This window comes from Myodes glareolus, chromosome 3, assembly GCF_982192425.1.
Source record: "Myodes glareolus chromosome 3, mMyoGla1.1, whole genome shotgun sequence".
In the NCBI taxonomy this organism is placed as follows: domain Eukaryota; kingdom Metazoa; phylum Chordata; class Mammalia; order Rodentia; family Cricetidae; genus Myodes; species Myodes glareolus.
The window spans coordinates 129,067,851-129,093,558 of record NC_142028.1 but is presented as its reverse complement, the minus strand read 5'-3'; the positions used below and the strand labels follow the sequence as shown (position 1 = coordinate 129,093,558).

Sequence of the window (25,708 nt, the reverse complement as noted above, 5' to 3'; positions counted from 1 at the left end):
CTCTGTTAATTTTCTGTCTGGCAGACCTATCCAGTAGTAAGAGTGGGGTGTTGAAGTCTCCCATTATTAGTGTGTGGGGTATAATGTGTGATTTAAGCTTTAGTAGTGTTCCTTTTATATATAAGGATCCCCTTGTATTGGCGGCATAAAGGTTCAGTATTGAGATTTCCTAATGATGGATTTTTCCTGTGACTAATATGAAATTTTCTTTTTTTTCTCTTTTGATTGATTTTAGTTTGAAGTTTATTTTGTTAACTATTAGTATAGCTACACCAGTTTGCTTCTTAGGTCCATTTAATTGGAAAAAAAAAATTCCCAACCCTTTACTCTGAGGCCATGTCTGTCTTGGAGATTGAGATGTTTTCCTTGTATGCATCAGAAGAATGGATTCTGTTTTCATATCAAATCTGTTAGCCCATGTCTGTTTATAGTTGAGTTGAGTCCATTTAGATTAAAGGATATTAATAACCAGTGATTCCTAGTTCCTGTTGTTTTAGTTTTTGTTGGTGTTGATGTTATTGTGTGTGTTTTTCCCTTCTTTGGGATTTGCTGCTGTGAGATCATCTATTGTCTGTGTTTTTGTTGATGTAGCCAACTTCCTTGGGTTGGAGTTTTCCTTCTAGTATTTTGCGTAGGGCTGGATTTGTGACTAGGTATTGGTTAAATCTGCTTCTGTCAAGGAATATTATGTTTTGTCCTTCTATGGTGATTGAAAGTTTTGCCGGGTATAGTAATCTAGGCTGGCATCTGTAGTCTCGTAATGTCTGCATAACACATGACCAGGACTTTCTTGCTTTCATTGTTTCCATTGAGAAGTCAGGTGTCATTTTGATAGATCTGCCTTTATGTGTTACTTGCCTTTTTTTTTGCAGCTCTTAATATTTTTTCTTTATTCTGTATGTTTAGTGTTTTGATTATTATGTGGCAGGGTTTTTTTTTTTAAATCCAATCTATTTGGTGTTCTGCAAGCTTCTTGTATCTTGACAGGTATATCTTTCTTTAGGTTGGGATTTTGTTAAATATATTTTCTGTGCTTTTGAGTTGGATTTCTTTTCCTTCTTTTATTCCTTTTACTCTTAGGTTTGATCTTTTCATGGTATGCCACATTTCCTCAATATTTTGTGTTAAGCTTTTGTTAGTTTTAACGTTTTCTTTGACCTATGAGTCTGTTTCCTCTATTGTATCTTCTGCACTTGAGATTCTCTCTTCCATCTGTTGTATATTTTGTTATTGTAGTCTTGCTGTTGTAGGGTCACTAGTTTTTACTGGTGTCATGTTGCTCTTTGTGATATTGCATATGTTCTTACCTTGTCTACCCATCTTTTCCTCTGATTATGTAGTTGGGGCTGTCTGTGACTCTGGTGATCAACCTTTCAGGTGCCAGTGGATCCAAGGCTCAAGTGGTTGCTCCTCATGATGCAGTCAGGGCCACAGTTCCAGTCAACCCACTTGTCACTCCATGTTACTGGAGGTTGTTCAGTGCTCTTGGGATTTGCTCTGCAATAAGAGGGTTCGTTTAGGCTGCTCCCATGGAGAGTGCCTACTTGGGGCTCTTTCTGCTGAGGTTGCTGCCTTGGGCCTGCTCTGGCAGAGATGAATTGCTCAGGCCTGCTCTGGCACAGGCTGCTGGCTCGAACCTGCTCCAGCAGATGTTGCTGTCTCAGGTCTGCTACCTCAGAGGTTGCTAATTCATACCCTGTCCAGCAGAGGTCTCTGGTTCGGGCCTGTTCCCTTGTACCTGCTTGTATGGAGTTCGCTGCCTCAGGTCTGTTCTCATAGATGTTCCTGCTCCTATGGAGATCCCTGGTTTGGGCCCAGCCCCACAAAGATCTCTGGCATTGGCCTACACCCTCAGTGGTCCTTGTACCTGCTCCTGTGGAGTTCACTGCCTCAGGCCTACTCCCACAGAGGCTGGTTCAGACCTGTTTCTGTAGATATCCCTGGAATGAGCCTGCCCCTGCAGAATTGCTTGGCTTGGACCCAGTCCTGCAAAGGTCTCTAGCTCTGGCCTACTCCCTCCGAGGTCCCAGACTCCTGCCCAGGTCGCAGAAGTCTCTGGTACACACCCTCCGAGGTCCCAGACTCCTGCCCAGGTCGCAGAAGTCTCTGGTACACACCCTCAGAGGTCCCAGACTCCTGCCCAGGTCGCAGAAGTCTCTGGTACACACCCTCAGAGGTCCCAGACTCCTGCCCAGGTCGCAGAGGTCTCTGGCACACACCCTCAGAGGTCCCAGACTCCTGCCCAGGTCGCAGAGGTCTCTGGCACACACCCTCCGAGGTCCCAGACTCCTGCCCAGGTCGCAGAAGTCTCTGGTACACACCCTCCGAGGTCCCAGACTCCTGCCCAGGTCGCAGAAGTCTCTGGCACACACCCTCCGAGGTCCCAGACTTGCACCTGGACCAGCAGAAACTGCTTTGGCGCATACTTATTTCTACACTTAGTTAAAAAGTTTCAACAAAAGTATGAGTGCCAACATCATGGAGCCTTGCCAATAATGCAGCTTCTTCCCCATATTCTACTGTATTTAGATGCATACATTTTTTAAGTTTTTGACAATTTGTTAAGTGAAATCCATCTTGTTTTCATTCTGGTGTCTGGCTGTTATTAATGTGTTTCAGTATTTGTGTTTCTTCTGTGAATAATTGTCTGTCATTCCGAGACCATTTTCTAGCGAGTTATCTTTTTCTCATTAATTTCTAGAAGCTTTTCCTATATCCCCATTGTATAAGTACTTTACACATTGTGTCAGTATTGTCTACTGTTTGACTTACTGCCTTTTAAGAGTCCTTCATTGATGCCGTCTGATCTGCTCATCTGCTTTTGTACCTTGTGAGTTATGTCACTCTGACAGAGGCTTTAATTCTCACTCCCCAAATTACCCAAATCTTCTCCTTTAAAAAAATGATTCTTTAAAAAAAGAATCATTTAGAAATGTGTGTGTGTGTTAAAATATGAGTCAATTTGTTTCTTTTTCTGATAGCCAGTTAATTGGAATAAGCTGTTTCTTGAAGAGCCCTTTGTCCTGCAGGAAGAATTTGAGTCGTGGCCAGGCAGTGGTGGCGCAAGCCTTTAATCCCAGGACTCAGGAGGCAGAGCCAGACGGATCTCTGTGAATTCAAGGCCAGCCTGGTCTACAAGAGCTAGTTCCAGCACAGGCTCCAAAAGCTACAGAGAAACTCTGTCTCAAAAAACAAAAAACAAACAAAAAAAAGAGAGTCTTTATTGTGTGCCCAGTGTGTATCTACACAAAAGACTGTTTCTTTACTAATAAGTGACTTCTTATCACAGCTCTTCTTTTAATTTTTGGGCTTTTGTCTGTTTATTTTTTAAAAGAGGGTCTCTGTGGGCCCTGGCTGTCCTGGATTGCTGTTGATCAAGCTAGCCTTGAACTCACAGAAATCTGCCTGCCTCTGACTCCCTAGTGCTCAGATTAAAGGTGTCCACCACTACCCAGCATAGTTTATCACATTCTTGTAATACATCTTAGGGCCAGGCCTCCCGCTACTGTTTTTATAACTGCCTTTAAAATTTTTTTTTTTACCAAAAAAATTTATTTACTCTTTCTATTAAGCTCTAGAATTAGCCTATCCAGTATCCAAAAAGAGGATTTAGGTTAGAATTATAGTGAATTAAAGATTACCTAATTGGCCCCTCCCATCCATATTTATAGTACATAACTCTTTAACCAGGAGGAATTTTTGATTTTAAGGAGTTTTGGATGTTTTTTTTTTTTTATTGAATTACACAGAAATAAAAAGCACAGATCATTAGTATATAGCTTAGTGGATTTTTCTAAAGCAAACATTATTAAACTCTCTCCCAGAGGAAAAAGAACGTTACCTGAATCCAGAAGTTTCTCTTTAGCTCTCCCTGTTGGTACCTCCGAGGCTACTCTATAAGCATGGAGTCATTTTATGTTTTTTAATTACTTGAGTGACCATTTCAGTACACTCTGCCATGTGCCTTCCTTTTCTTAATATTATGTTTGTGGGATTCGCTCATGCTTTGCACATAATTTATTTCTCACTACTGTTATATGATAATTTACTGTTAGATGTTTTGTAATTTCATATGCAGTTGGTATTTTATGGACAAAGAACAGCCTCTAGTTTTGAACTATTTATTATACTGTTAGACTTTTGTAAACATTCATCTGTGCATATATATACATACATACACTCCAGTGTGTGTGTGTGTGTGTGTGTGTGTGTGTGTGTATACATATATATATATATATATATATATATATATATATATATGCATACACTTATGTTTGGTGTGTATATCCCTTCTGGGGATATAGAATCTGCTGTTCAACACTAGCAGATATTTTTTTCAAAAGTGACCACGGTTGTATTCTTGCACCAGCAAAGTGTTTCTTATTAACATCTGATATTTCTTCACTGAAGATGTTTTGTTCAGTGAATGTTAATGTAGGATTTGTAGAATATTACTAGTTTTCTATGAGACTCATTAAAATCTTTTCCTTTTATGCGTGTGTGTGGTTCTGGAGTGTATGTATGTGCGTGTAGTGCCCTCAGAGTTCATTGGACCCCTGGAACTGAAGTTACAGGTGGCTGTGAGCTGTCTGATGGGTGCTGGGAACAGACCCTGGGTCCTCTGCAGGCATAGTCAGTGCTCTGCACTGATGACTCATCAGACCAGCTCCCAGTGCTGCCCATTTTTCATGGTGTCTTTTCCCATTATGTATCTTGTCTTGTTCACCTCTTAATGATGTGTTTTTGTTTGTTTGTTTGTTTTTAGTCTTTGCTCTTAGGTTTTATGGATCCAGATTCTCAGGCTTTTACTTATGTATTGATTTGTTATACTATTTAAAAATATTTGTCTACTCCAAGGTCATAGAGCTGATTTCTTATGGTTTTATTGTGTTCTTACTTTTGAGACAAGGTCTCATGTACAGGCTGGCCTTGAACTCATTTGGGATTGTTTTATTGTTTTTGTTTATGGTGTAAGCATATAGTGAGCATCTAGTTGCTCCTGTACCAGCTGTTCTAAAGCCTGCAGTTTCTCTTAAGTTAAAGGCCATTGTTTAGCCCATATTGGTTTCTCAGTTAACCATTTTAAGGGTGGGGCCATTGGTACCTTTAAAGGTTTGCTAGTTGCTTTGTGTTCTTGTATAGCCTGAATGGCTGGTGACCTTTGTTTAAAATACCTTATAATATCCTTCCCAGAAACATGAGTTTTTGGGACTTCAGGAATGTTAATCTGGGTATTCCATTGCTGCAATAGGTCATGACCCCATATTTACTGCGATGTTAGTTACATACAGCCTCAGCCTTCCTTTCTGTCCTTGGGGTCCTATGTATTCAACCTATCTCGTGCTTTGTTTTACTTGAGGTAGGGTTCCAATTCCTAGGAATTGAACATCTGCCTCTTGAAGATGCCAATTTGGAAGCCAAGATTCTGGAGTAATGATAGTCATGTCTGCACCCATGTCTAGTAATCCCTCAATTACCTTGTTATTTTTATGCACTCTTAGATTTGGTCTGTATTACTTACAGAAGTCTGCCAAAATATGTGTTTCGTATTTCCTACTGGAGGTTTTGATTCATCCTCAATGTCTATTCAGTCACCCAGAACAGTATGGATTCTTTACAGTAGGCACTGATCTTTTTTTAAAAATTTTCCTGGTGAGACATGTTCTCCACAGTGACTGGGGATGGCTGAACCATGTTTGACAGAGGCTTCCCAAGGAGTTTTCTGATGGTATTGGGTTGCCTTGTCTCTCTTTTGTTGATCTACATTCATTAGTCCAATGTTGACCTTTGCCACACCTACATATTCCAGAAGACTGAGACTGCCTATTCTTGCCATTCCCAGAGGAGACATTATCCAGGAATTTCTTGACTACAATTCCTTTTCAGATGTCCTATTTTACCACAATTAAAGCATTTGGCCTTTGGATGTCTCCTCATACCTTTGGAAATTGCTTCTCTTACCCTAGCTTCAGTATTATAGTCAAATGTCTCAACATTCATTGTATTCAGGATCCATTCACCCATTGGTGCTGATCTAACCTTTTAAGGCCCAAATGTGTTTTTGCATTCTAAGTTGACATTTTCCAAAGACAGATCCAATAAGTACTCATCTAGCTTCTGGGTCTGTCACTCCTCCTTGTACAGGAGTTAATCTTTGTAAAAAGTCACTAATATTCTCTCTGGCCCTGTTTTACCTTGGTATATGATTCAGTTTTATTTCCTGGTTTCTGAATCCTGTCCCAAGCATTAAAGCTGCTGTGCTGCATAGGGACAAGGTGTGTTTGTTGTAGAGAGCCTGGTCCTGAGGATCAGAGTAATGACCCTCACCAAGAATTTGATCTTGGGAAGTCTCAAATCCTTTTGCTTTTTCCTGTTTTTCTAAAATTTTTGCATCGTCTCACAAATAGCATTTCCATAGCAGCTGGGGTTCATTTTCTAGGACCACTGAGATTAACTGAAGTCCAATGTGTGGGGTAGCCTTATTGCTTGAAGCCCACTTTTTCACTAGTTCCCTAACAAATGGTAAATGCAGGCCTTAAGATACTATTGCTTGCTCAGTTTAGTTTAGATTGCTCATACCTTATAGGTTGTCATGTATATTCTTTGGCTACCTTAGGGTATTTTGTGGCAGATGGCTTCTCAGAGGATATTACCAGACAGGCAGCTAAAACTCTGGGTAAATCATTCTGGACTCTGGCAGGTATTGATGAGGTTAAACCCCGTCCTTGTACCTTTTCTCCCTGCTCATCAGTTTCAATAATTTTCTCAGTTTTCAAATATTTTTACCACTGCCTTTTGTAAAGTCAGAAAATTCCTGTCCAGTGTTCCATTCTAATGCCCTCATTGAGGATTCTAAGGTATTAAATTTGTCCACTAAAGATAATTTCTTATCCTTGGACATAATTTTGATGGCATGCATATTGCTTTCCTGGAGAGATACATTATCTGTTAACCTATCATAACTTTTCAACAGATTGTTAAATTCAACAGCATAAATTCAGATAATGTCTCAGTACCCTTCGACATTGATTGGATTTTTGTCTGTCAAATTAATGTTAACTTTCTCAATAGTATTAATTTTTTCAACTGTTCATTATTAGTCTATAAAGACTGTATCATTTCTAAAAGTGCCTCATTTTTGGCTCTGTTATCAAACCATTTTCTTAATGATATAAAAAAAACTAATTCCCAAAATCAAATAAATGGATGTATAAGGAAAATCACATATGCCTTGCAGGATGCCATCCATAGTATAAGCAAAAAAGGTTATTAAATTCCTGAATGGTAATATTGTCTCCCATTGTATAACTTTCAAATTTACTTACCACCATTAAATTTCAGTAAATTGTTGTAGGTGTAATAATTTTTATTTACAAGCAGGTGGTATAATACTGTTCATGCCATATTGGTTCCACATGTTGGTGCCTGGTTAAATACTGACAAATATGCTTTGCTTGACAAATTTAGAGCAATTAAGTCAATTCCATAACCAGAGCTCATGAGAAGGGAACACAAACCAGAAGCTGTGCAGCAGGGAAAGTGGCCGGCAGGGTGGGGAGGGGCATGAGCGAACCTGAAAAATTGCCAAGTTACCACAAGGGAGCTCCACTGTGGCTGTGGTGGGGTTTGGCAAAAAGCCACTTAGTAGGTGAAATCAAGCCAGGCAGGTGGGAGTGGGAGATCTTCTGGGTCTTTTTTTAGCCTATCCCCATAGATGTGGAGTTGGGATTCACATGGGCACCAGATGGAAGTCACAAAATAATCTCACACTAGCTCAGAACTGGATATAATAAAAGCTTATTTATTTAGGGGTAGACTCACCAATCACAGTCCTCTGCACAAAGGGGAACAGGAACTAAATTCAGAAGCCGTGAGCAAGAAAGAGCATATGCTTTATGTCAGAATTCATAGTATAAGAGGCCATCGTATAAGTGGTGTGGTGTCTTAAAGTCTACTGGCTGAAGAAATTCCTACAGCCTAATAGAAATTCCATGTTTATTGTTGAGGGTTCCCACTTGATACATTTGGACAAAACTCACTTCTGCAGGTAATACTGAATACAAAGCTATACTAGTGGAGTTCAACCAGCAGTAGTGAGGGTGAAGGTCTCATAAATAGGTTTCCCCTTACAGGGCTGGAGAGTTGGCTCAATGTTTCCAGACCACATGGTGTTCTTTCAAATGACCCAGATTCAGTTCTCAGCACCTAGCTTGTAGCTATTTTTCTTACTGAACATTAGTCTAAGGAAATATGGAGAAACAGGATGTCTTTAACATGATAAAGGGTTATCCAAACTGTTCTCACTGAGATTGTGTCATTATATAATTGCTGTTATATAGCAATAACAGCATTATAATATAACAGCATATAATATAATATATATTATAGCATTATAATATAACAGCAATATAACAGCATTATAATAATTGCTGTTGTGGCCAGAGCATGCCATCAAACTCGTGTCTAGAGCCTGGATCTACCTCTTGCTAGCTCGTGGTTTCAGCAGTACACTTCTTGCACAGTGGTGGTTCCTTGGTAGATATCTGGTGAGTGTATGAGCCATTTCCTTGACTGTAGAACAGGTGTAATTGTGTACTTGTTTACTGATTACACACAGATTTTAAAAATTGTCACATAATGGGTTTCCATTGATGTCAGGTGTGTGAACCAGTTCCCAAATCATGACACAGAGACTTCTTATTAGTTATGAATGCTTGGTCTAGCTTAAGCTTGTTTGTGGCTAGCTCTTTCTACTTAAATTAACCTGTCTCTTTATGTACCTTTTGCCTCAGAGGTTCTTTTCTTCCTTCTGTATATTTTCCTTTAACTGCTTCTTGTGTCTGCTGGCTGGTGGCTGCCTGGCTTCTAACCCTGGATGTCTCCCTTGTTCTCTCCTCCTTTCTTGTTCTTCCGAGTCTCTCAAGTCTAGATTTCTCCTCTTGTTCATTCTCTTTGCTTCTCAGCTCTACCTATCCTTTCTTTTCCTGCCTCGTTATTGGCCATTCACCTCTTTATTAGATCAATCAGGTGTGTTAGGCAGGCAAGGTGAAACAACAACACCTCTTTTCATAATTAAACAAATGCAGCAGAAACCAATGTAACACACCTTTACACAGTTCAAGTAATATTCTGCAGTATAATCAAATGTAACACATCTTTGTCTGATTAAAATAATATTACACAACAGGTATGATAATAACTTTTACATAAATCTTATTAATGTCAAGGAAGTTCTGTAAATACTGAAGTTAGGTAGGTTTGTGGAAGAGGTGAAAAGACTAAGGTGCTTCAGGCAACATGTGCTTGGTGTTTCTTGTCCTTCTCAATATCCATGCTTGGTAAACCAGTTTATGTCTTCCATAGTGTGGGCAGGATCAATCTGTCAAAAGTGATGCCATCGGCTGGGCGGTGGTGGTGCACACCTTTAATCCCAGCACTCGGGAGGCAGAGGCGGGCTGATCTCTGTGAGTTCAAGGCTGGCCTGGTCTACAAGAGCTAGTTCCAGGACAGGCTCCAAAGCTACAGAGAAACCCTGTCTTGAAAAACCAAAAAAAAAAAAAGAAAAAAGAAAAAAGTGATGTCATTGTTCTAAGGAGCATCGAAGCCAACACCATCCAAGCACAAGGAATGAGAAGGCAGATGTGACACATCAAAAAGGGAGGCTTCTCTAGAAGTGATGTTGAAATTGACAAGAGTGCATTGAGGGCCTAGAGAGAAGGTTCAGTGGTCAGGAGCCCTGGTTGCGCTTTAGAGGACTCCAGTTTGATTTCCAGCACCCACATGGCAACTTGCAACCATCCGTAACTCCAATACTGGGGGAATTCGATGCCCTCTTCTGGACACCATGGGCACCAGGCATGCACATGGTACAAAGATATACATGCAGATAAAATGCCCATACACATAAAGATAAACAATTTCTAAGTATGTTGATTAACTTAAGGGCATTTTTCAGCTTTGTTGTGGGTGGGGGTTTGCCAGAGGATTCTGGGTCCCCAGGGTACTTGGGGTACGACACATAGGAGATCCTCGGTGGGCACCATGAAAACCAAGTTGAAGTGAAACCAATTCGTGGACTGCACCAGCTTATCGTTTTGCTGTCTCACTGAAACCTAGCCAGTTTCTGTTTGAATATACATTCCTCAGAAGGACGCTTGGTCTTGCCAGACTCCAGAGTGTAAGGAAAAGCCAGCTAATGGTTATGGATATGGTTTTCTTTTTGGCAATTTGAACTTTTTCTGAAACTCTTCCGAAAGTGAGCCTGCCCTGAGTATCCTTCCTTTTCCTAATATTGCTTCCATTTGATCTTTCACTCTGATTTAAAACTAGTTGAAAGTTTGTATAACCAAGGCTTAAATCAATTCAACTCTCCCACATGTGTCCATGTGCGTGGGTGTGGGGTATCAGTGTGCATGAATCATTTCTTCTAGGGAGGGGTTAAGAGGATTGTAGCTGCATATAGTTCAAGGCTGATCCTGATGGCATACAAGAAGTTTGAAGCTGTGTATTACAGAGAGATGACAAGTCTGTATGTGAAGATGGTTATCCTTCCTCCCTTTCCTGTGACGTTCCTCCTTCCAGGAAATCTTTTTTAATTTTCCTACTTCTTCTCATTTTTTTGCTGCTGTCAATAGAAATGCTATATATTCTAGTGAAAACTTTAGAATTTTTTAGTATTAATTTCATCCTATTATTGAAATGTTTGCCAGTGTCAGCTAGTGCACATGGAAAAATGATCAGGGTTAGATACAAGACATGGATTCTTGTACATGTAAACAGTTTTTTAGACCAGGTCTCACTGTATAACTCTGGCTCTCTTGTACCTCACTATGTAGACCAGGCTATCCTCGAGTCCATAGAGAGTACTGGGATTAGAGGTGTGCCCTACCACATCTGGCTAGAAATTTCACTTCTTGCGTGTCTTTTTGGAGTTCTTTTTAATTTACTATCATCCCAGAATGAAGCTCACTAAGAAGGGAATGGCAAATTATTATAATGTTTCTGTTGTTTTTGTTTCTAGCTTATTCTACTAAACTCAACAAATTTCCTGTATTTAATATTAATGATGACTTGAATGATCTGTGTACCAGTGCAGTGAGCCCAAACACCACCAAAGCCACGAGGTACGCCTTAAATGTGTGGCGCTACTGGTGCATGACCAACGGGCTCAAAGACCACACGGACATCACCAAGGTAAGGGATGCGTGAGTTTGCTAATTCTTTTGGCTGGCTTCAGTGAGCTTCCAAGTGCCAGGCACCCTGCTAAGTGTTGTGGGGAGCACTCATGGAAGAACATGAAGTACAAAGAAAATTGTCCACAGAACCAAGTAGAATTTAGAAAGTGTTTAATGAGTGTATATTTGTTAAAGTATAAAGAAAAATAAATTAAGCCGTATTTCCAGGAAGAGGTAGAAGTTGTTGCAATTAGAAGATGATACCAGTGGAGCAAGCGGTGTGAGAAAGAGAAAACTGTACAGGGCAGAGCCATTTGCTACAAAACCACATACTGATGATTCTTAAGTGACAAGCTTGGAGTTTTGTAAACTCTGGGAAATCACTGAAGTTGCTTGGTTTTCCATACTGCAGGATCTGATTGTAAGAGCTGTAGGTATAGCTATAGTATAGGATCAGGTATAAAAGAATCCACTACAGTTTATTTTTAGCATTAAGGAACATTAAAAGTGGTATTTTAGAGAAACTAATTGAAAGTTGTGAACAAAACAGTTATTTCATATTCTTGGTCCCCAGACTCCACCTTTACAAAATGAGCTCTGAAGAGCTCTTCTAACTTCAAGTATTTGAGATTTGAGAATAGTAGGGACATGAGTACAGCAATTCTAAGCCAACTGATTATATCCATTAGGCAGTTGGGATTGTGAGGTTTAAAACGGTGGAAATGATAAGCTGGAAGCATAGATTTAAAGGTCTCACAGATGGAAGCCATTAGCTGAACCCCGAAGGCAAGTAAGATTTCAGAGTTTGGGTGATGTATTTAAGGAGTCAATAAAAGCTGAAACAGAAAAGGTGGTTTCCTCTTTCTGGCAGCATGCGTGTTAAGTAGTGTAAGAGGCTTTTCTGTTTCACATGAAGATGGGGAGCACCCTGGAGGTGAGGGCAGAAGAAAGAACAGTGGGAAAGCTCACCAGTGAGTGCTTTCTTTTGAGGGCAGAACTAGACGTCCAGGAGGGAAGAGCCTTTGGGTTCCTAAAACGTTCTAGGTCAGGGGGCTAGTGAGATGGTGCATTTGATAAGTGCTTGCCATGAAAGCAGGAAGAGCTGAATAAAGAGCCCCAGCATCCACACTGCAAAAACCTGGCATGGTGGGTACCCAGAGTTCAGAGGCCAGTCCTTGCCTCAGAAAGTAAGATGGAGAAGTAATGAGAAAGATACTTGACGTCTACCTATGGCCTCCACATACATGCACAATCTCATGCATGTGTACACACATACACCAGAGACAGAGTGATTGGTTGAGTGAATTGATTCTTGGTAAATAGCAGACTCTGGCTGCTAACAGAGTCATATGTTAATGGTCTCTCCGGGGAAGCATCCAGAATGTAGGCACTAAGGGTTTTGGGCAAATGCAGATCAACTGAGTAGGTTTTTGTTTTAAAAATCAGGCTAAAGGATGGCTTTCCAGTTAAGAGTATCTTCTACTCTTGCTGGGAACCTGGGTTCGGTTCCCAGCACCTACCTGACAACAACCATCTGTAACTCCAGTCCCAGAGGATCCAACACCCTCTTCTGGCTTCCACAGACACCACATGTGGTACACAAACATATGCAGACAAAACACCTATACACACACACAAAAAAAACCAGTAATTTAAAAATTTAAAAATCTAGGACATAGTAAAATTCACAGTGTCTGACATTTAATGAAAAACTATCAAACACGTGAAAAACTAGAAAGTATATCCCTTAAAGAGTGATTCAAGCCTCTACTGGTGGCATTCACTTCTAATCCTAATCCTAGCATCTCAGAAGCAAGGTTAGCTACATTACAAGACTCTGTTTCAAAAGCAAGAAAAAGAAGAGGGGGCTGGAGAGATGGCTCAGTGGGTGAGAGTAGGTGCAGCACTTGCAAAGGGCCTGAGCTCGATTCCCAGCACACATATTCAGTAACTCACTTGTAGTTTGTAATTCCAGTTCAAGGGCTTCAGTGCTCTCTTCTCAGTCCTGTAGACACCTGTATTCACATACCTGTACCCTCACACAGACACAGAATTGAAAATAGAATAAATGTTTTAAAAAATCTTTTTAAAGAAAGAGGAAGAATCTGTACAAGTATATCATAATCCTGTTCTTAGCCAGGGATGAAGAGAAAACAAAAGCAGTTCTAACCAAAGGACAGATGGTTTGCAGAGGATCGAAGGTAAGAGTAACAGATTTGCTTTTGGAAACCAGGCAGATGAAAAGATATTGGGACAAATGACTTCTTTAAATTATTGGAAGAAAAGTAATTTCAGTATCCACAGTGACAATGTCTTTCAAAAAGTAAAGATGAGATAATAATTTGAGACATTCAGAGATGAGGGGATTCAGTAGCAGTAGATCCACACTTTGAGAAGCATTAAAGGAAGTTTAATGCTCTCCCTCCAACCTAAAGGGAGATTATTACGTCTGGAAATTCGATCCATCACCAAGGGAAGGAAAGCACAGGGAGGGCAGCTACTGTGTAGATGTATGCATGCTTTAAATCTTTCTGTGGAACATCATGGACTTTTTTTTAACAAAAACAGTAACGAGATAAAATGGAATAAGTAGCATTGATCCAGAAAAGAGGAAAATGGGCAAAAAAAAAAAAAAAAACAGTTCTGTACTAGCAAGTCCGCAAGCCACAAACAAAAGATAACATTTGTTAACTAGCTGAAAGGAAACCTGTCCACCTAAAATTTTATACTGCCTCTCCTCCCTCATTCCCTCCCTGATCTCCCCCTCTCTCCCTCTCCACTCTCCCCCCATTTCTTCATCCCCCACCCTCTCTTCCTTCCTGCTCTTCTCCTTTCCTTCCTCCCCACTCTCCCCACTCATCTCTTCCCCTCCCCGCTCTCTTCTTCCTCCCCACTTCCCCCTCTCTTCCTCCCTGCCCTCCTCTTTCTCTCTGAAAGAAAATTACTTTCTAAATGCAAAGGCATCAGCAGACACAGCACTAAAGGAAGACCCATCAGCCAATAAAGAAGTTCACAGTGACAGCCTTGATTCAGGATATTGAAATTATAGTGTATCCTTGTCCATAACAGAATTAAATTGCATTAGTTACAGACTGCTAACTAAAAAGGCACTGACTATAGGAAGTTATTAAATGACCCACAGATCAAGAAGAAACCACAGAAGAAATCATAAAATATTATGAACCAAATGAAAATTAAGTCACAGCTCAGAGTTTGTAGACTGTGACTTCTGCTGGAGAAGCAGGCAGCCTGCAGAGCGTCACCTCTCCTCTGCTCCTCTAGATCCAACCTCCCAGTCTCTTCAGCAGCTTGGTAGCCGACCATCAGCTGTGGCCTCTCCTCATTTTCAACCCCCATTCCCAGGGAACGAAGCAGACCCTAGTGGAATATCCTGCTTTCCTCCCTCCTGTGGACCACCTCAGCCCCTCTGCAGCCCATACCCTTCCTAAATGTCAGTTCCCAATACCTAGAAATAGATTTTACATGGAACTTACAATGACCACACCTATCAGGATCCCAGAAGAATTTCCTACCAGGCAATACACAGCCACAACCTGCTCCTAAAGAACCAGAGAAGGCAACAGAAACCCAGGAACAAAACACCCACCCAATATAGACAAGAAAAGTATCTGCACCAAGAATTACAATCTTCCCAGTTCCAGATGCCTAGACACCAGAATAAAAACACAGTAACAATCAGGACAACATATATCCACTGGAACCCACAACCCTACCACAGAGGGTCCTGGTTATTGCAATATAGCAGAAGCACAAGAAAAAAGACCATAAAATATTCTTTATGAATATAATAGAGGTCCTTAAAGAAGAAATTAATACATCCCTTAAAGAAACAGTGAAGGGAAATGAATAAAACAATACCTAAAAGTAGAGAAATAAAATCAATAAAGAAAATCCAAGCTGAGGGAAATCTGTAAATGAAAATTTTAGGGACTATAACAGGAACCTCAGAGGCAAGCCTTACCAACAGAATGCAAAAGATGGAAGAGAATCTGAGGCATTGAAGACACAATAGAAATTGTGGATACCTTGGGCAAAGAAGATATTAAATCTAAAAAACTGACAAAAAACATCCAGGAAATCTGGGACACTTTGAAAATAGCAAATCTAAGAACACTGGGAATACAGGAAGGAGAAAAAACTCAAGTCAAAGACACAGAAAATATTTTCAACAAAAGCATGGAAGAAAATTTACCTAAAGAAGGAGAGCCTATCAGGTACAAGAAACATCCAGAATCCAGGAGATGGTGGCACATGCCTTTAATCCCAGCACTTGGGAGACAGAGGCAAGCTGATCTCTGTGAGTTCAAGGCCAGCCTGGTCTACAGAGTAAGTTGAAGGACAGCCTCCAAAGCTACACAGAGAAACCTTGCCTCTAAAAACAAACAGAAGGAAGCAAGCAAGGATGGAAGAAAGGAAAGAAAAGGAAAGAGAACACCAAGTAGATAAGACCAGGAAAGAAAGCTAAAGGTGCAGCACAAAGAAAGAATATTAAAGGCTGCAAGGGAAAAACGTGAAGTAAAATAGAAAGGCAGACCTATTAGAATTACACCTGACTTCTCAGTAGAGATTGTAAAAGCCAGAGGGGCCTGGAAAGATGTTCTGCAGACTCTAAGAGACCACAGGTGCCATCTCAGACTACTATACCCTACAAAATTTTTAATCACAATTGATGGAGAAAAAAAGACAGACTCTGTTAAAACCAAATTTATCATCTTTCTTCAGATAGATACCCTACAGTGGTGCTGGAAGAGAAACTACAACCTAAAGAGGTTAGAGGGAATAAATAATCCCAGACTGTAGGAAGATTTGTAGGAAGCCTACAAGGCTGAGAGATGAAGCAAACTGGGCCTAGCAACAGTTACTGTCAGAGGTCCTGATCATGCCTAGCCAATGAGAAGTGACCTTGCGATGCTGCCTGAAGGCCTACGAACAGGCACTGTCAGAGGTCCTGATCATGCCTAGCCAATGAGGGGCAAACACACAATGCCAATGAATTGGAACACAGACTCAGGCCTTCTCACCTCCTCCCCTGAGGGAGCCGTTAGGACCCAGCAATATCTGGTGCGCAAACAGAGATGATCGAAAGAGAGGAAGCACATGGATACACACACAACAACAAACAACAACTCCTCCACCACCACCAACAAAACAATATTCAACATCATTGGTCTTTCATATCTTTCAACATCAATGATCTCAATTCCCCAATAAAAAGACGGACAACAGAGTTGTTATGAAGCCAGGATCCATCTGTTGCATCCAAGAAAAACACCTTAATATGAAGGATACACATCATCTCAGAATAAAAGGGTGGAAAAAGATATTCCAAGCAAATGGACCTAAGAAGCAACCATTTTAATATCTGACAGAATAGACTTCAAACCAAAATTAACCAACAGAGATAGGGAAGGATATACTCATCAAAGGAAAAATATTCCAAGAGGACATTACAGTTCTTAACATCTATGCCCCAAACACAATGGCACCCAAGTTTGTAAAAGAATCATTACTACAGCTTAAATCACATACTGACCCTTATATGCTGATAGTGAGAGACTTCAATACTCCACTCTTGCGAATAGACAGGTCATCCAGACAAAAACAGAAATACTGGAGTTAACAGACATTATAAAACAAATGGACCTAACATATCTACACAACATTTTACTCAAACACTAAAGAATATACCTTCTTTTCAGCACCTCAAGGAACTTTCTCCACAATTAACGACATACTCAGTCACAATGTAAGTCTCAACAGATACCAGCAAATGAAAATAACACCCTGCAACTTGACCACCATCGATTAAAGCTGGATATCAACAGCAGAGACAACAGAAAGCTTACAACTCATGGAAACTGAACAACTCTCTGCTGAATGAAAAACAGGTCAAGGCAGAAATTAAGAAAGAATTTAAAGACTTTCTAGAATTGAATGAAAATGAATATACAATGTACTCTCACCTATGGAACACAGTGATGGTGGCTCTAAGAGGCAAGTTCATAGCACTGAGTGCTGACAGAAAAAGAGAGAGAGAGAGAGAGAGAGAGAGAGAGAGAGAGAGAGAGAGAGAGAGGAAAAAATCAGAGAGATCTCATACTAGGTAACAACACAAATGTAAGCTCTAGAGCAAAAAAAAAGCAAAAAAGAAAACACACCCAAAAGGAGTAGATGGCAAGAAATAATCAAATTTAGGGCTGAAATCAATAAAATAGAAACAAAAAAAATACACTCAATGAATCTAATAGTTTTTTTTTTTGAGAAAATAAGTTTAACAGACTCTTAACCAAATTAACTAAAAGATAGAAAATATCCAAATTAACATAATTAAAAATAAAAAGGGGGCTATACCAATAGACACTGAAGAAATCTAGAGACTCATGAGGACATACTTTAAAAACTTGTACTCTACCAAATTGGAAAATCTGAAAGAAATGAAGAAGGAAGAGGATACGGGAAGAGACAGCTAAAATTGAGAGGTAGTGTGGAAACCTAATACAGTAGAAGCTTCTCAAAATATATACATAGATAAAGGTAATCTAAATGAAATCACCAAATAATGGGGGAGACCAGGACCCAACTGAACATCTCTTGTCACCAAATGAAGCTTCCAGTACCGGGTTACATCTGCTTGAGTCGTAGTCCCCAAACAACTCAGGCTGTTGCCAATATTGCTCTCCACAAACTGACAGCAAGTCCCCATTGCTGGAGACAGTATCTACACAACTCATTGAACCTGGAGAAGTTGAGCTAGTGCCTACATATAGTCTTCACCCCTACATTCTAACTCCTGTGATACAGGAAGATATTCTGCACCCACCCAAAAGAGAATGTAAGCATTAACTCAGCCACAGATCCTTTAGTCTACAAGATAGACTAGTGCAATGGTGGCATAAAACTTGTGGTGGCAGCCAACTGATGATCTGACTTGACTTAAGGCTCACTCCACGAAAAGAACCCATATCAACACTGCTTGGATGATCAAGAACCAGAGACTCTATAGCCCAGGGACCTAGGATAAAACCAAACACAACTGTTCTGAAAACAAAAGTGAAACCACAAAAGAGTAGCAATAAAATGACTAGTAATGGCATTCTGCTATACTCATAGATGAGTCATCTGCAGAGAAGCTTCCTCTTGCAGCTGATGAGGAAAAATGCAGAGACCCTCAGCTAGACATTATGTGGAGAATGAGAGACCTTGGAACACTCAGTCCTAAATGGGATGTCTCCATCAAATCCCTTCTCTTAGGGCTCTGTGGAAGAGGAAGCAGAAAGATTGTAACAGCCAGAGGAGATGGAGGACACCAAGGAAACAAGGCCCTCTAAATTAGCACGAACAAAGCTCATACAAACTCATAGAGACTGAGGCAGCATGCACAGGACCCACACAGGTCTGTACCAGGCCCTCTATGTGTATATTATGGCTTCTAGTTTATTGTTTTTAGGGGATGCGTGAGTATGAGTGAGTGGTCTCTGATTTTTGTGCCTTCTCTTGGGCTTTTTTCCTTCTGTTTGTCTTGCCCAACTCCAGTGTGTTGTGTTTTCTTATCTTATTTTATTCTATTATTATCATCCCTTAAAAGTTTGTTTTCTGATGAGAGACAGAAAGGGAGTCGATCTCGATGGGAGGGGAAGATAAGATCTGGGAAAAATGGAGGGAGAGGAAACCATAATGAGGATATATTATGTGAGAAAAAAACTCTTTTCAATAAAAGAAAAAAAACAAAGAATCAATTCAAGGTATGTAAATAGTTTTATTGAATCTCTCAGGTATACGGCTTATGTTCTGGGTGAGCCTGTGCCCTAGGATGTTGAGAGCTGAGTGTGGTATCTTGTGTCTCACAGTGTTTTCTGAGTCCACCCCACAGGCTCATTAAGAAAGAATATAAATCATATAAATCAGTTAAGTATCACCTTTCATTTTCAGCCAAATCTGAACTGTAAGGGCTATTTCTCTGGACTACATATGAAAAAGAATTCAAGTCCGGAAAGATTTAATTCTTTAACCTACTCACCAAATTTCTTTTAAAAAATAATAATTTTTATTATTAGAGGATTTTATACATAAGACTATTGATGTCTTTTCTCTCCCACTGAGTTATATAGATCTTTGGAAATATGTAAGCTAGCCAACAGGAAAGGGGTTTTCCAATCAGTTTTAAGCTTATTTCTCTATATCTGCCAACTATATGGTGTCTTCAGCTATATGGTCTTACCACATTATAACAGGCAACCAAAATGGTGGCAGTAGCCCGTGCTGCTTCTGAGACATTTGGGACTTTGCTGACCGATAACTCATAGTGCTCATTCTTGGAACTTAAATTTTCATTAAATAATGTGTTACTTCTGGTCCTGTTCCCAAAATTTCTTTCAATAAGTTAAATAATAAACCAGATGGTGCAGGAACACACCTTTGATCCCAGCACTCAGGACAGCCTGCTCTATAGAGAGAGTTTCTGAGCAGCTAGGAGAACACAGACAAACCTTATGTCAACTCCCACCCCAAATTTAAATAACAAAAAGTGTATTCATTTAAAGTAAATATGGAATAAAAATGCAGCAAAAGCAGTACTTGTAAAGAAAATAAAGCTTATGCTATGAAATTAAATATGAATATAAAAGCTATAAATTAAATAAATGTAATGTTGAAGTAAGTTTAAAAGCTGATCTGATTGGGCCTGGTGGCGTAGATGTAGTTTCAGCACTTGGGAGACAGAGGCAGAAGGATCATGGCAGGCTCAAGGTCAGTCTTGGCCACAGAGTGAGTTCCAGTCTACCCAGGTCTACTTTAAAAAAAAAAAAAAAAAAAACCGCTGTCCCCCCCCCAAAAAAAATTAAAATGAATTTTAAAAAAAGTTTTTAAGACTCAGATGACAAAATAATAAATTGTTTTTTTAATTTATTTTTCCATTCAAAAATTTACACTTCCTCCCCTCCTCCCCCTCCCTCCTTAAGAGAGGGCAGGGAACACTGCCCTGTGGGAAGTCCAAGCCCCCACCCCCACATTCAGGCCTAGGAAGCTTTGCATCCAAATAGACTAGGGTCCCAAAAAGCCAGTACATGCAGTAGAAACAAGTCCCAGTGCCTTTATCAATGACTTCTCAGTCAGCCCCCCTTGTCAGCCACATTCAGAGAGACTCGTTTGATCACATGCTCATTCAGTCCCAGTCCAGCTGGATTTGGTGAGCTCCTATTAGAACAGGCACACTGTCTCAGTGGGTGGACCAATCCCTCCCGGTTCAGACTTCCTTGCTCCTCTTCTCCCACCTTCTGTTCTTCAGTTGGACCTTGGGGGCTCAGTCCATTGCTCTGATGAGGGACTTTGTCTCTATCTCCATCCGTCGCAAAGATTTTATGGTAATATTCAAGATAATCATCAGTGTGATAGTGGGGCAAGGCCAGTTCAGGCACCCTCTCCTCTGCTGCCCAAGGACCTAGCTGGGGACATTCCCGTGGACACTGTAGAGCCAAGTCTCTTGCCAACCCTAAAATGGCTACCTTAATGTAGATACCTTCTTCCCTGCTTCTATATCCGCCCTTCCTCAATCTCCACCCTCCCACTTTCCCAAGCTCTCTCCAGTCTTTCCTTTCTCCCTTCTCTCTCCCCTACTCCCAATTCCACCCCCACCACCATGATCCCAACTTTTGCCCAGCAATCTTGTTTGCTTCCAATTTCCAAGAGAATCTGTATATGTTTTTCTTTGGGTTCACCTTGTTATTTAGCTTCTCTAGGCTTGTGAACTTAAAGGCTTAATGTCCTTTGTTTATGGCTAGAGTCCACAAATGAGTGAGTACATACCATATTCATCTTTTTGGGTCTGGGTTATCTCATTCAGGATAGTGTTTTTTATTTCCATCCATTTGGATGCAAAATTCAAAATGTCATTTTTTTTTTTACCACTGAATAGTACTCTAATATGTATATATTCCACACTTTCTTTATCCATTCTTCCATTGAGGGGCATCTAGGTTGTTTCCAGGATCTGGCAATTACAAATAATGCGCTATGAACATAGTTGAACAAATGCTTTTGTAGTATGATTGGGCATCTCTTGGGTATATGCCCAAGAGTGGTATTGCTGGGTCCTGACGTAGGTTGATTCCCAGTTTCCTGAGAAACTGCCACACTGATTTCCAAAGTGGTTGCACAAGTTTGCATTACCACCAGCAATGGATGAGTGTTGCCATCTGCAAGATGAGCAGACTTTCTTAAATATGCAGATAGCGAGGTTATGGCAACAGGTCAGAGAGGATCCAGCTGGGTGGTCCATGCCTCACTGCCAGCACTGTGCAGGTGGAGCAGAGTGGCCAAAATTTCCAGGGCAGCTGCGGTACAGTGAGACACTGCCTTGATTTTTTTTTTTAAAAGAAGAAAAGAAGAGAGATTAAGATCAGAGAACATAAAAGAATTTAAAATGCTGAAAGCAGTAATAAAAAGGAATATTACTACCAACATTATAAAAAACGAAAAGGAACTCTGTGAACAACTGTGTCCCCAAAAGGGACCATAGATAAGGTGAACAAATTCCTAGAAGGATTCGAAACAAACAACGTAGCTTCCATTGCCCATGAGATCATTTCCAGCTGGTTGGCCTCGCAGGCTGCACGCCTTTCCTGTGCGCCTCTTTCCAGTGTCCTTGCTGCTCCCGTCCCAGTGCTAGACTTAAAGCTACCCATGTGACATATTTTGACCAATGTAAATTCCATGTGAGGAAGCCGAGCTAAACCTACAAATATGAGCAAACTGTGTCCCTGATATCCAAATGACTGCATCCACATGAGTTACCCTATGAGAAACGCTAGCATGAATGCGCATCTGCGTTTATTCCAGATGCTCACTCATAAACAATTTGGCCACGCCCACTAAGCTTTAGGTTGTTCCTCATACAATGGAAGGTAACTGGCATACTCCCATTTATGTAGCCTCATCTTGCCTTTATCTCTGTTTGCCAGCAGCATTGGTCACCTTCCCAGAAACCACAAGACCACTCCACACTTTTAGACCTTTTCTGTGTGCTACTTCCTTGGCCTAAAATGCCTCATCTTCTGGGGGTGTATTTGGAACCTTTCTCAGTGGTCTCACAAAATAAGCTCAAGTTCTGTCTCTGCCTTTTCTGAACTTAGTCACCCCATCACCTGGGTCCCATGACCCTTGCATTTGTATTACAGTTCTGTTAGTTATGTTTCTGATTGCCGTAACCAAATACCTTACAAGAAGCCACTTGATGGAGGAAGCAGTTTATTCTGGTTGATAGTTTGAGCTGAATCCCTGTCACGGTGGAGAATAAATGACTGTTTTCATACAAGCAAGTCAGAGAAGAAGCCCCGCTCTCCCTTTTTTTTCTGTTTTTGATACTCCTGCCTTCACCTCCTGAGTACAGACATCACAGGCATGTGCTGCCACTTCAGGTTTAAGTGGTACTGGTGATAGAACCTAGGGCTTCTGCATGCTAGGCAAGCAATGGACCCATGGAGTTTCATCCCCGGCCCTCCTTCCCCGCTTTGCATTCAGTCCAGGACACCAGCCCTCATTCCTGCTGCCTATAAAGTCCTCTCTAGAAACTACTTTAGTGCCCTGGAGTCTCTTAATACAATTGAGAATAGAGGGTAGCCATCACTGGCGGTTTCCAGTGCAGCTGTGGATTGTGGATTGCAGGTCGTTGTCTCCGATGAAGGCGAGAGCTGCATTTGTTCAGGGCTGGGCCTCCAGCACCAACCAAGTTCTGCCTGATTAGATAATGACAGCCCATGTGCTGATAAGTGTATCCAGTCAGCAACTTAACCTAAGGATCAGGAGCACCACACAGACACTGAGCTCAGTAGCCATTAGCCTGTAGCTCAGCTTCTCGTCATGGGACCTTGTAGGATTTCTACCATCTACATGGGCATGTCAGCTGGTCTCACTGTGCAGGTCTTGTTTGGGTGACCATATAGTTGAAATTTCCTGGGTACATGGATAGAAGACACTGACTCACAATAGACATCCTGGCCCTCCAGCTCTGAGACTCTCTCCTCTCCTTCCATGATGCTCCCTGAGCCTAGGAGGTAGAAGCTGATTAACAGATGGGTCACTGGAATTGGGAACTCCATAGCCAATTCTCAAATGTTGGCTATTTGTAGATTTCTGTGATCTTCATCGACTGCAAAGGGAAGCTTTGTTGGTGAGAGACATACTTCACTGTGGTTGTAAGGATAAATGTTTAGAGTGCAGTAGAAATCATCCTGGTTTAGGAAAGTGGCAGAAGTAGGCTCTCCTCTAGGGTCCATGCCCTCACCAGCCATGGGCAGTTGACTGGGTTCATTTCTTTCCTGTTTAGCTGGCATTAACTCCAATTAGATAGCTATTGATGACTCACCAGATATACACGCACCCATGGACATACTGACCACGATGATCAGATTTTAAGTGTACAACTCAGTAATGTTTACTATAGTCACAGCATTCTGCAAACCATCACCATTATTTATTCCCAGAATTCTTTCAATTATCCAAGTAGAAACTGTGTACTCATCAAAAAATATAGTTCCCAATTTCCTCTTTGCCCCTGGCCCTGGTAACTACTACCCTGCCATCTGCCTCTATGAATTTACTTTCTGCACATTAGCAGAATTATCTGTCCTTTAGCCCTGGCTTACTTGTCCTTCTGTGTCTGTAGAAGTGGAATAAGTGAGCTTTGCTTGACATAGTATTTCAAGGACCATTCCTTTTTATTGCTGAAGAAAATTCCATATAGTGCATACACACACACACACACACATTCTCATTTTGTTTATCCATTTACCTACCGATGGTTTCCCCTCAGTTTGACCATTATGAAAAATGCTACAGTAAAAAAAAAATCTCTTTATCTATATAGATTTGTATAGGCAAATGCTATCAGTTCTGTTGGGCATATGACTTAGATCTGGGGGACTGTCAGTCTGTCTCCAGAGCAACTGCATCATTTTACATTTCCATCAAGGTGTATGAGCATTCTCATTTCCTAACATCCCAACTACCATTTGTTTTCATTTCTCTTCTTTTTCTTAATAATCATCCTGGAATTTCATGTGGTTTTAATTTCCCATGCCAGAGAGAGATTGGAGCTGGAAGAGAATATCTAATGCATTGGAGTTTCCTAATTCTGAATCACTCTTTAAGATCTTGGTTTGCAGCCCAGTGGTGGTGGCACACACCTTTAATCCCAGCACTTGAGAAACAGAAACAGGTGGATCTCTGTGAGTTCCAGGCCAGCCTGCTCTACAGAGCAAGTTCCAGGACATGCTCCAAAGCTACAGACAAACCCTGTCTTGAAAAAACACAAAAACAAAAAAACAAAACAAAAAAAAACAAGAAACAAAACAAAAACCAAAAAAAAAAATCTAGGTTTGCTCAGGTTTGATTTTTTTTTTTTCCCCCCTACAACCAAAGAAATCCCAACTAATTGTTTTAGCTTTGTTTGTTTGTTTTTCTAGATAGGGTTTCCCTGGGTATCCCTTGCTATCTTGGAACTCACTCTGTAGACCAGGCTGGTCTTGAACTCAGAGATCCCCCTGCCTCTACCTCCGGAGTGCTGGGAATACCGCCCAGCTTTTTTTAACATTTTGGTTGATAAATAAGGAAGCTAGTCTTATGTTTTATACATAACTACCCTAATCTTTTGCAGTAACAGATTATCAAAAAATGATATTTTGTCCTTTTTATTTTAAAAAATTCTTTTTTATTTTACATACCAAACCCGTCCCTCCCCTTCCCTTGTTTCTACCACCTCCCCCTTCACACACCCCTATCCACTCCTCAGAGTGGGTAAGGCATTCCTTGGGGGAGTCAACAAAGTATGGCATACAAAGTTGAGGCAGGAGCAAGCCCCTCCTGCTGGATCGCAGCTGAGCAAGGTATTCCACCATAGGGAATGTGCTCCAGAAAGCCAGTTCGTGCACCTGGCATAGGTCCTGGTCCCACTGCCAGCCACCCCCCCCCAACAGATCAGACCACACTGTCACCCACATTAGGGGACCTAGTTCTGTCCCATACAGGTTCCCCGGCTCTCAGTCTAGAGTCTGTATGCAGATATTTTGTACTTTTATGTTCCTTCCTTTCTTCCTTTTTTATTTTTTAATTCAGTATGCTATTCTCCTCCTCACTTTCTAGGGAAGAACCTAGTTTTCATTGTAGGTATATTTTTACAGTTCTTGCCTGTACAATACTTTTATTTTTATTAAGTGGACTTATTTTTTGCAATATCAGTTTCAATTCAGTTCTGAAAATTTTAAAGTAGATGCCACATCTTTAAAATAATTTTCCGATATTTGTCAGACTTGTGTTTTTGCCCCTGCTCTGCCAATGACCATGCATACAATACTTCCTGATATTGGATCACCCTGCACTGTAGTGATCCCACCTGTGATGCATGATCTCAGAAGCTGGCAGCATGTTACCTGGAACTTGTGCACATCAGAACCATTGTGCTTGACTACATTGTCTCTTTAGTATTTGTTTACTGTGATTGTCTGTGTGTGTGAGCACAGGCA

General features: G+C 40.8%; 1 protein-coding gene across 2 annotated transcripts in view; it reads left to right on the top strand.

The window, feature by feature from the left end:
• Kiaa1958 (KIAA1958 ortholog) overlaps positions 1–25,708 on the top strand; it is a 160,352-nt gene that overhangs the window by 124,213 nt on the left and 10,431 nt on the right. For both annotated transcript variants that reach the window (XM_085686069.2, XM_085686071.2), the window contains one exon: positions 11,021–11,193. In XM_085686069.2, coding sequence (XP_085542195.2) covers positions 11,021–11,193 — 173 coding nt within the window. The remainder of the gene's footprint in view (positions 1–11,020; positions 11,194–25,708) is intronic.